Genomic DNA, 11,812 nt, shown 5'->3' with positions numbered 1-11,812 from the left:
CCGTGATACGGTGTTCCCCCTCCGTGATACGGTGTTCCCCCTCCGTGTTACGGTGTTCCCCCTCCGTGATACGGTGTTCCCCCTCTGTGTTACAGTGTTCCCCCTCCGTGATACGGTGTTCCCCCTCTGTGTTACAGTGTTCCCCCTCTGTGTTACTTATTATTCAGTCTGACTGGATGAATGGAAATAAAGAAAACATTTGAACAACATGCCGATGAGTTTATATTGTGGCTGCAGTTCACAGCTTCACAGGTAACTCATGAAGTCGGCTGCAGTGGTAAATGTTCTTACAGTTCTTTCTGACACTGGACTCGGGTTGTGAAGCCTTTTCTCTCATTCTTCATATCAGCGCTTTGATCACTTAACATGTGCACAACAAACCATGAGTGACTGGAAGAGACCTTTTGAAAGTGTTATCTCCATTTGTACAATTAATGGCGTTGCGACTGACATACAGCTGTGTGTGTGAGGCCTTGTTGTCAATTGTTCCCTTTCTGCATCGGAATTTCCGTTTGGACCTGGGTTGCAGGGAATCTAAAGGTGTGTTTATACTGGTGTTCAGACGTAGTCGTCCATCTCATGCCCGTCTGTTGAGAGAGATACACTGCTATTTGAATCAATCAAGCTGACTACCCAGGCTGCGTAACAGCTGCTATATAGACCAGTGGGTCTGTCTTCTCTGTCAGCCTTCCCTTCATCCACAGCGAGTGCTCTACCTGGTGCTAACATGTTTACTTCCACCAGATGCAACCAAAGCTCTCAGCTGAAAGAACACTTGCCTCTGAAGCGCTCCTAGCTGGGCATTTTCAGAAGAGCGGAAGGCGTTTTTAGCTGGAAAAAATGCCTCGGTGGAAACATGACTTTGTGCAACAATGTGACAACTGTGATACGGATTCATTTTCAAATCCTTAACCTTGGATGTTAAAAAGCATCCCTCCGTCTCACTCCCTACCCTTCCAGTAGCTCTCAGTCTCATTGACCCCTCTACAGGATAAACAGATAGTACAACTTCCAAAAACAAGCTTTTTAAAAGAAGTTCAGCTTTTCTGATAAGAAACGAAACATACATAAAGAGACCTGTGCAACAAACACTCCTCCTCAAACTACTACCCACTGTCCTGACTGTGGGGAGGACTTGCTTACAGGTCAAGTAGTTTTAAGAAATCAGTTGACACTTGAGTTTGTCAAATCTTCCCTGGTTCCTCTTCAATGATGGACCTGGTACTGCTCTCTGATAATGCACAGCTGGAGACTGATTTGGAATCCAGAAAAAGTATCAAGACTATAACGAACATTTCTTGAGTTGCTCAGGTAAATTTAATTGAAAACAGAGATAATTTGTAAAATTTGTATGCCTTCACCATTTCACAATCTTATGCAGACATGTTTGGAGAACAATGTGACTCCATATAATTGTTGTTTTGGTCAGGGACATATCAGTATGGAAAGATCTAACATGTGCTAAAGATACAGTTCATTTGCCTTCCTTTCTGTCTAGAAGTGGCCCATCAGTGTGGAGTCAGTTAGCTGGGCTGTCGTCCTCTTAGTCTCAGTCTCCATGTGGGCATGTAACAGTAGTATCAAAGTAGTCCTGTTGTAAAGGCAGGAAGCCGTGGAGCATGCTCTGTGCAGGCGGGCTACATTTGGGCTTTACAGGACACCAGTGTGGATGTCGAGGCCGGCGTCGCTCACGTGTCACTGCTCACCAGGGTGAATGTCTGTGCTGCAGGGAGGAGAAGAAAGTCATCATTTTTCTTTTCTCTTTTCTATTGGTGCAAAATGAAAACAGTGTGATGGTGTGATGGAAGCAGAGATCAAATACACTAAAGATCACACTCCATACACTTGGAAAGTAGATTTGTATGCTGGTTTCAAAGCCGAGGTATGAGGGGATAAAGGAACTTAGTGTTTCATACAGTATAAACACTGAATGTCTCTCTTCCCAGATTCCATTTTCATTCCATGAGTTGCAGTTTCATTGTTTACCCACTGGAGGCTGCTGTCCGTTTGTAGACTTGTTCTCAGACACAGGAGGAGACAGAACCTAAGTTTTTTTATTTTGGATTTCAATCTGCACACAACACAAATTGAGATGAGCAGGGCCGCACTACACACCTGTACAGCCTGAAGGAGGACTCATTGGGATCAGGTGGAGTGAAGGTAGTCTATGGAGTCATGTGGTAAAGTCATTGCTGTACCATGTGTGTGAATAAACGCTCTCATGTAACTTCAGCAGCGCCAAAATGAAGAGAAAAGTTTATGATTTTATAGATGCTTGTCATTCCACAGTCTCGTGCAGAGGTGTCAAACTCATCTTCACTCTGGGCCACATCAGCATCATGTTTCCCTCAAAGGGCCGGTTGTAAATGTAAGACTGTGTAAATGTAACTACTCCTGACATATTGTTAAATAACTGTCTCTGCTTTTGATTATTGTTTATTCAAGTGTAAAAATATTGTACATGTAGTTATATAAATGTAAAAATATATTTAAGCACATTTCTGTTATTATAACATAAATCATTTTAATTCAGGGTTCAGAAACCCACATTACTCTATCAAAGATCAAACGTTTAAAGAAAATAACAAAGACAAATATCAATACAATAACTTTGTTCAAAGCTATTTTTGTCACCTCTCTGCATCACTAATGTCCCCGTCGTTGTCCTGTGCATGGCAGCTACAGCCAAGAGCTCCTCACTGAGAGTCAGGTCTGCCTTCAGCCTCTGATGAACACTGATGTATGATGTGTGATGTGTCCGTGTTGTCTGTGCTTTCATCAACAGCTATGAAGAAGACGAGTACCTGCTCGTCTCTTAGCTAGCTGTGTTGTTAGATTGCTGCTAGTTCCTGAACTCGGTCTGCGATGGTGTTCCTTCTTCTGGTCGGAGCTCACCTGCTCACATACCTTTAGCGTGCACTGGGCTGTAGTTTCTGTAAATATATTCTGCTGTGATTGCAGTCTGCCTTTTAATTCTTGGACAATTTGATGTTTTTCTTGGAGGCTAAATTTAGCTCCGTGTTTGGTGTCAAAATGCGGCAAATTCGCAGGCCACATAAAATGACGTGGCGGGCCGGATTCGGCCCGTGGGCCTTGAGTTTGACGTGTCTGGTCTCGTGGCTCTCAGTCTGTCTGTGGTTTATTGGTGCATACTCATCTTGCAGTAAGTCTGGGCCTTAACTCACTCAGTCAAGAAGTTGAAAATGATTGTATTTATTTCATTATGTATTCATTTTTAGTCAGATCTAAGGACATTGAGTCTAAATATGTTAGTATCAATATACATAAATAAAGACTAGCAGGTGCAGTATTTATGAATACTGATGTTTTAAGCAGAAGCACACCAACATAGATTCAGACCAGCCACCGGCCAAACTCTATACAACTTTCAAAGAATTTAACAATATATTAATTTAACTGACCAATGTTTTGACTGTAGATAAATAACTGCTACATTATGGTATAAATCTTGGGTGGCCCGCTATTATAAAAAAATGAACTAGAATATGACTTGAGCATATTTCTTACAAATGATAAAGAAATGCTTTTTGTAATTTGTGGGTTCACCAATAAATGACTGTAATGTCTAATGTACAGGTTGGTAGTGTTGCGTTATGGCACACATGGTGTTCTGGTCTACAAACAGATTTTCTTGCAGTGTATCTGGTAAAACTACGCATTCTAACATTTATATATATTATTTTTGTAGGAAATATATTTTTGTATTTTGTCCTGAACAGACACATGAAACAGAAAACCCCACATGTGTGATGACAGGATGATAACTCTTCTTCATGTCACTATCCCAGAACTATTGTGCAACATATGATCACTATCACCTAAATCTTTGTGGCTCTGTAATGTGTTTTGGCAGACCATATGCCATACATTATATATAATGTCAGAGCGTCTTTAGAGGTGCAGAATTCGAGATTGGGAGCATTTCAACATGGCGGCCCGTAGCTAGCTAATGGTGCTCACAGCACTAACAGTGGTTACCTGAGAGGGAACCGGGAACTAAAAGCATGCACTGCATCCCGTCTGTGTCAACAAAGCAAGCAGAAAGAAGCTCATATGACAACACACACTGGACGACTGTGGAGTGGTTCGTCCCTCTATCAGAAGATCGGCGACTCCTCTAGTCCGTGTCCATGTGTCTTTGGGCAAGACACTTAACCCCAAACTGCTCCCAAAGGCTGTGCCATCTGTGTATGAATGCTTGTGAAAAATGACATAGTCCTGATGGGCAGGTGGCACCTAGCATGTTAGCCCTGTCATCAGTGTGTGAATGGGTCTGAATGGGTGAATGATGACATGTAGTGTTAAAGAGCTTTGAGTGGTCGGATGACTAGAAACGCTTTACAAGTACAGTCCATCTACACAGGTGTGAATGTCTGCTCAGGTAGACATTACACTAAATAAAGCTTGGAAGGTCACATGTGATGGAGGCAGGTTTCACTTACCAGCCAACATGTTGTTGTTGTTGGGTTTCTTTTCGTCTGCTGTCAGCTGGTTGGAAGAATCCAATCTCTTCTCCAGCTTCTCCTCTCTGGTGGTGTGCTGCGTCACGTCCGGTTCCTCGTCCCTTGGCTCTGGGCTCGGCGTTTCAGGCTCAGGAGTCTGGAAGCTACAATCAGCAGAAGCAGAACAGGTCACACTCTGCAAGGACGGCACAGACATTTTGAGAGGCTGCTACTCGACGCTGTTGGGGTTATAGAAAACATGAGATAGCATAGATGTCAATATGATTGGAGTAGTATTTTGACATGTTTGTTTTATAGACATGTCTAATATTAGGACCTTGCATTAACCTTCATAAATGAAGGTTGATCATTCACATGGATCAATGACCCAACACAGTGGCCTGATGTTGCTCATCTGGATATCTATACATATTAGATTGAATCACCAGGTATCATGTCTGTAAATAAGCCAACTGTTTGATCCAGGCTTGGCTGAGATGTAGTTGGAGAACACAGTCCGATGCTGCTGTACAGTATGACTGTACTGAGTGCCTCCCACTCAAGCTATCTATCATCAGTGGTAACTGCTACCAGCATTATTCAGCCTGACAGTGAGTATTCACTCTGGATCTGTGTGTCCTGATGTGACAGCGCGATACTTTCCCCCATAGGGGGTGGATGACACTGATGATGTCTACACTGACGCCAATCAATCAACTTGCTGTGCTAACATCATACTATGTGTTCCGCATTCGGCTACGTTCAGAGGACCGTGACGGTGCTGCAAGAATAAACACACTGGTACAGCCCCACCCATCTACACCTATGGGTGACCTCAATAACGGATGAGGGTCCTGAGACGTTTGGGACGTAATAGCTTCATGAGATTTGAAGGGATCTTAGACCATGCACACACACACACACACACACCTGTTTTCAGTGGTGGTGTTTGTTGGCGAGCTGGTCAGATCTTGCTCTCTGCTTTCTTCGTCCTCAAAAGGCTGAAGGTTTACAGTCTCCACATGCTGCGGCTCTGTGCCCAGGTCCACAATCACCACCCTCTGGCTCTCACACAGCTGAAACACACAAACACGTCTGAATTAGAAAGTGCAGAGTTTGGCAGGCTTTGCATGGCTGCGATGTGCTGGGAATCACATACAGAGAGTAGTATTGGTACCAGGAGTTACTCTGATGTGTACATGCTACATGTCATGACATGCTATTGTTTTTAACTTGAAACACAAAAAGAAATAATGATTACTACAAGAAATGTAAATGAATATTGATAAACATTGAAATCTGTCTGTATATTTGATGACAACAGAGGTCAGTTAGTGGAGGAGTAAATAAATAAATGAAGTGAGAACAAAAAATACATGATGACAAAATAAAACAACAACTAAATAAAGATGTTAAAACAACAACTGTTGAATAAGTCATTAGATTAGATAATACATCTCTGGTGCTGTGTACAGGGCTCCATGGCTGCAGGAGCTGTTGATGTCTATGGTGTCCGGGTTCCCTGTTCTGTTGTGTTTGTTCCTTTTAAAATGTCCAGCACAAACATTGCTGCATCTGTTAGTACTTTCATCAACAGCTCCATGGTGAATGTACTGTTTAGAGATGGCTTCGGCACTCAGTAAAGACTTGATAGAGACAAGCAAAGTAGAGGTAAAGGACATGCTTTTATATCACACACATCGTGACATGGAGCTTCTGTCTCTGTCACTCCATCCATTTTATTTACCAAGATCCACCTGGATCATCAGCTGATGATGTGGATCATGGACTTCCTGACCCTAAGAACACGGAGGGTGCTGGTGCCACTGGCTCCGCCCAGGGCTGTGTCCTCTCCCCCCTGATCTCATCCTGAGTGGAGATTGTTCTCATCTCCTTGCTCTCTGGCCCTGCCCACGATCACTGGCCTGTCCTTGGTGAGTTTGTGGAATGGTGTGACAGCTGAATGTCACCAAGACCAAGGAGATGTGTGTGGACTTCAGCGAGCATGGCGTGGTGAGGATTGCAGCCCTGGTTCATGGGGAGCCAGTGGAAGCTGTAGACTAGTACAGATATCTGGGACTGTCATTGATAACAAACTGTGTTTTGAAGCTAACACAGAGGTGATCATCAAGAAGCACCAACAGCATCAGTATTTCCTGAGGAAGCTAAACGTCTTTGGGATATGCAGGAATATCCTCCCTACATTGTGCAACTGCCTCAAAGAAAGCACATTCAACGCTATCACCATCAAAACCAAGAAGGGCCTCCAGAGTATAGTGACCGCCTGCTCCAAAACCATAGGCCACCCTCTCCGAAAAAGCCCACTACATCCTACAAGATGCATCCCACTGGAGAGGAGCCCAGACGCAGCTATCAGTGCTGGCTGAATCCTGGAGATGAAGCCCTTAAAGCCAATCTGGCTGTTTCCACATGTCCCAGATGACAGTTAGAGAAGATACTGACACAACAGCAGATAACCGGCTGTGTGGCAGAATTCTAGCAAAGAGAGCTGTGTACGGTGAAGCTGGGTGCCCCTGCAGCCTCCAGCAGACTGCACTGGGGACACACAGCCCATGTGCATGTATCTCCTATATGTATTCATTTCAAATGATTGATATGCGTAGTATCTGTTTATTGTTCATGAGCTGTCATATATCTATTGGATGCTGCCCTTAACTAATATTTGTCTCTCTTATTTCGTCGTTAGGTTCTAGAGAAGACAAACCTACTTTACTGCCAGAACAATGAGATTGAGAACATTCCACTTGGTTGCCATAGCAGCAGCAGCAGTAACCCCAAACCGCCCCTAGAAACCATTAACATGTTTGATCCCGAACCACTTACTCTAACATTACACTACACTTATCATAAAAGATATTGTTTGCAGTGCCATCACTGAAAGACCTTTGTTAAAGCCCTTACAATGGTTTAACTCTCCAGAAGACTTTGGTCTTTTCAAGGGATTTATTGATAATAAATAAAGATAAAGAATAACACCAGACTTATCCTTTAACAGCTTGTCAATGAATTTAACCTTTACCTTTCAAGGGAAAGCAAAAGTAAGAATGAATAGAAGCTGTAAGAGGAAGTGATTGACTTCGGACCAGCCCATCGGTGCACCTGTGCAGCCTTGTCTTCAGTACCTCGGTGTCTCTGCTGCTGGCCTCGGCCTGTGGCTCCTTCACACTCGGCAGGGTCACGTCCCCGTCCTGCTGCACTCCCTCACACTCATTGTTCACCTCCTCCACTCTCTGCACCTTTTGGAGATTGAAACAGAATCTTGTCATGATCTGTTTGTACAGTCATTATGAGAAACGTGCACCTTATTCATCATTATATAACCAACCCGTTATCTGATCCCTATTGTAACAAGGATGAAAACAAAAGCCAACGTTTGCACTTAATACAAGTTAACCAAAATCCAAATGCTCTTTTGTTTCGTTTTAGTATTTTTCTTTAAAGTTTGTGTGGCACAATAAGTCATGTGTAGTTCAGTAAGTACAATCATGTATTGTGTGTAATGTAAGGTAAGAGAGTTTATTATGTTTCCTGTGTGTTTATGAGGAGGAAGTGTTCATTGTAGTTGAAATTTAGGGCACAGCGTTATTTATCAGCAGCTACATTTGTAGGCAGTAGATCCAGTGGATCCCAGTAGGTGTCAGTGTTGCGACATGAGCAGAGTCTGTGACTAGAGCCACAGGCAAGTCTCGCGTGAATACGTGAGAGGATGAGAATCTCTGAACAGGATGGAAGCAGAGAGCGCTGTGGAGCGACTGCATACCTAAATGCATATCTTAGTATTTTGCAGAACATTTTCATTAAATGTGTAGCACCAGATTAAGCCTGCGTGACATCATTCAGTGCACCGCTACATTTGCATTTGTTTTTGAACTGGTTGCCAGGACAGCGTGAAGTTTACAGCTAGTGAAAACAAAGATCTGATGAACCTGAGGTGCACGTTCTGTGTGAGTCCCTCCAGCCTCAGCAGCCGTCCTGCTCTGCTCCATGTGAGCCACCTTCAGCTGCTGCAGAGCTGCCTCCAGCTCCACAGGGTCTGCACAGGCCCCCTCTGCCTGGACCCGGCTCTGCACACACACACACACACATACACATGCACACACACACACACAGAAATATTTGACAGAAAGGATAAGGTAAGCACCAGAGCTGAAACAGTGTGTGTGTGTGTGTGTGTGTGTGTGTGTGTGTGTGTGTGTGTGTGTGTGTGTGTGTGTGTGTGTGACATCACCTGCTGGATAATCAAAGGGTTGTCTTTGCTGAAGGATGGCGAGCGGGATGGGGTTTCTCTCTTCTTCTCTCGGAGCGAGGAGGCCTGCTGGTTTCTCCTCATCCTCTCCAACTGCTCCTCCACACTCATCCTCGTTCTGCCCATCTCTCTCTCCCCAAACCCTGTCTGATCCACTGCACTTCTGGGTCGGTCCTGTACAGGACAAGACTCAGTGTTACTTTCTTTTTCTGCGCAGAGACCATGACCATGGCAGCAGTGCTGGTATGTATGGGCTTTGTTTGTCTGGTTTTTGTCATGATTGCAAGTAGGTTTTCCACAGATGCATCAGTACAATGATAATTAACATAATCAGCACTCTGTTACTCTGAGATTATCTTTTGAACAGAAATACTGCTTTCACTAATTCATTTTAATTACAGATTCTTTGATTAGTATCGGCTGCTGCCAATAAATGATTGTGTCTTCTCTTCCCTGCTCCAGTTAAGTTTTGTATTTATTGTTTTCAGCCTTATGCTTTCATCTGTTTCTATGGTTGAATGCTGCATGTTGTTAGTTCATGTGTTCATTACTGGAGATATTTAAGATTTCAACAGCTGCAGCACGATCAGGTCAACTGGAGACAAAACCTCAACCACAACAACTGGGATTGGAGTGATATATCAACAGAAGAAAACAAGATAAAGAAGCCCGTATGTTTCACTGCTAAATCAACCCAGAACACCAGAGAGAGATTTAAACAACAACGTTCAGCACTGAGATGTGAAGAAAGGATTGAAGCTCGGACTCCGATAGAGCCGCATGTCATTGTAAATGCAGATGTGTATCTCCTTCTTGGTAGGGCAGATTACAGATCTAAAGAGCTCTGACTCAAAGGAATGTTCTCCCACACAAACATTCTATAAAACTATATCAAACTTGTATCTAAAGATGTTTTTGTCTCTGTTGATGCCGAGGGCAAAACCTACAGATCTGGATTCAGGCTTCTTGGTCTTCCTCAGGGTGACGTAGGAGAGAACGGTGGAGGACTCTGGGGGACTCATGGGAGATTTGGTCCTGGGAGGAATGATGCCCACTGGGTAGAGGGGCGCTGTGGAGAGATGGCAGGGAACAGGGTCACTTCACCATTAGCAGACAAACACTGCGGTCAGGCTAGTTGCTCATGTTGTAGCAGAATATTCAACATGGTTCATTTCACATGTTGTTAACAGACAGAGGAGACATTCATTGCTGTGTTTGAATGCAACAACAGAAGAAAGGATCAACCTTATTTTATAAGAAATATTATTATTATTATAATATGCATACATACACACAACACATACATATACATCTATAAAACTAGACAATGTGTACTGTCAACTCAGACATCCCAAATGTCACACGTGCTTAGAGAAATGCATCTCGTGTCTGCTCTCTAACAGAATTCAAACGGCACGTCTTCAATGTTTAATACTCTCAGTGATACAGTCGAGGGATACCTGGAGTCCAAATGAGACGTTTGAGATGCTCAGAATCCTACCATGCAACAGCTGTGACTGCACTACTTTTAGATTCCAGTATTGTTCAGCCGGGTCTTGTTCCCCAATTGTTGCCCTTCTGACTTTGGATGATGGACTTGTGTTAAGAAACCTCCAGAGGTTCAGGAAACATGGACTCTAGCAAAACAACAGATTCTGGTTCAAGCTCTCTGAGCCACAATAAGTCTGTTTTTCCAACGCTTGTCTGGGTCAGAGTTACCCGAGGGAGGAGCAATCAACAAGAACTTGTTGATTTCAAAGAAAAAAGTGCAAAACTGTGTTTGTTCATAATTAGTGTTTGACTTTCTCTATAAATCGAGCTTTTTCATCAAAGAGCCAACAAACCCAGTTGTGGGCTTCAGTAAGGAGCAGGAGACTTCCTCTGTGTGATCTTTAATGTTCTGTTTTAAGTCTCCTGGGCTTTTTGAACCATGCATACATTTTAGTTTCTCATACCACAGTGATGCCCATCTCATCACTGGACTGGAGACCAGAGAAGATGTTGCTCCTGAGCTTTAGCTCCAGTGTTTGAACAGTGAGTTAGTTCTGACCAAATAATTACACTTGAAGTGGCATTCCATAAGTGCTGTAACTACATCAAGAGTACAACAACTAGGACTTTGAACTCCATGTATCCCTCTCCTTCAGTGGCGTAAGGCAGCTATAGAGGGCCTCAGTGCACACTAGCTACTAGTTATGAAGCACACACAGACACCACTGGGCGTATGAAATGTGTTGGATTTTACAGTCCAATGAGTTATTAAGGCTAAAACTCTCGCCTCGCTACGGGACCCAATGCATTCGCACTGCCTGCACTTTATAGCCCTGCTCAGCTTTACAGGCACTAGAATAACCGCTAACTTCATTAACCGTGAGCCGATCTATGACGATGGGAAGGAGCCGGGATACTGACGTAACAGCTGCGACAGACACAAGGGTTTGGTCTCAGCATTGGTAGGGACACTGCCAGCCCGCCCCCCCCCCCACCATCCAAAAAAAGTGTTAGTTGATATCAGGGGCGTTTCTAGGATTCAAAGAAAAAGAAAAGAAGAATTTTTGGGGCCCATTTGGGGCCGCGGATATTCATTGTTTCAGACAGTTCATAGATTGGTTCAATCAGAAAGAGTGTGATAGTTTTGCTTGCATTCAGTATATGATAACACAAGACACAGAATTTCAGGGTCATAGTGAAATTTTACAACACAAATATGAACTTTTCTCAAATAAAGAATATCCGCGTCACTCCCAAATACTAATTCTTAAAGGGACCGCACACAATGGATGGAGAATGGACCTGACAGTGTCAACTTCATATCGTTAAGTATGATGATAGGCTGTTGGATTGTAATTTGAAGGGGGAGAAAACATACAAACCAGAACGCACGCACATATGTAGCATGTTAGAGTTATAAATAACTTGTCCATGAGAGAAACAATAGTTTAATTTAATGACATCACCAAAATAAATTTTTTATTTTTTTTTAAAGCCAATAATGCCAAATTATTTGGGGGGGCTGAAGAACATTTGGGGGGGCTCTCTTCATCACTACGATGCTGTAACTCAGAGGTGATGATGGTTACCC

General features: G+C 43.3%; 1 protein-coding gene across 9 annotated transcripts in view; it reads right to left on the bottom strand.

Moving 5' to 3' along the window:
- Window positions 1-813: 813 nt before the first annotated feature.
- LOC116395730 (pleckstrin homology domain-containing family A member 5-like) overlaps window positions 814-11,812 on the bottom strand; it is a 120,484-nt gene continuing 109,485 nt past the window's right edge. For all 9 annotated transcript variants that reach the window (XM_031869813.1, XM_031869815.1, XM_031869818.1 and 6 more), the window contains 7 exons: window positions 9,678-9,799; window positions 8,713-8,904; window positions 8,411-8,548; window positions 7,607-7,720; window positions 5,394-5,539; window positions 4,464-4,627; window positions 814-1,723 (listed from right to left, as the gene is read on the bottom strand). In XM_031869813.1, the coding sequence (XP_031725673.1) occupies window positions 1,689-1,723; window positions 4,464-4,627; window positions 5,394-5,539; window positions 7,607-7,720; window positions 8,411-8,548; window positions 8,713-8,904; window positions 9,678-9,799 (911 nt within the window). In that variant the 3' untranslated portion in view covers window positions 814-1,688. The remainder of the gene's footprint in view (window positions 1,724-4,463; window positions 4,628-5,393; window positions 5,540-7,606; window positions 7,721-8,410; window positions 8,549-8,712; window positions 8,905-9,677; window positions 9,800-11,812) is intronic.

This window comes from Anarrhichthys ocellatus, unplaced genomic scaffold, assembly GCF_004355925.1.
Source record: "Anarrhichthys ocellatus isolate YVR2014 unplaced genomic scaffold, GSC_Weel_1.0 scaffold49, whole genome shotgun sequence".
In the NCBI taxonomy this organism is placed as follows: domain Eukaryota; kingdom Metazoa; phylum Chordata; class Actinopteri; order Perciformes; family Anarhichadidae; genus Anarrhichthys; species Anarrhichthys ocellatus.
Note: the sequence above shows the minus strand (reverse complement) of the source record. Positions and strands in the feature narration are given on the sequence as shown.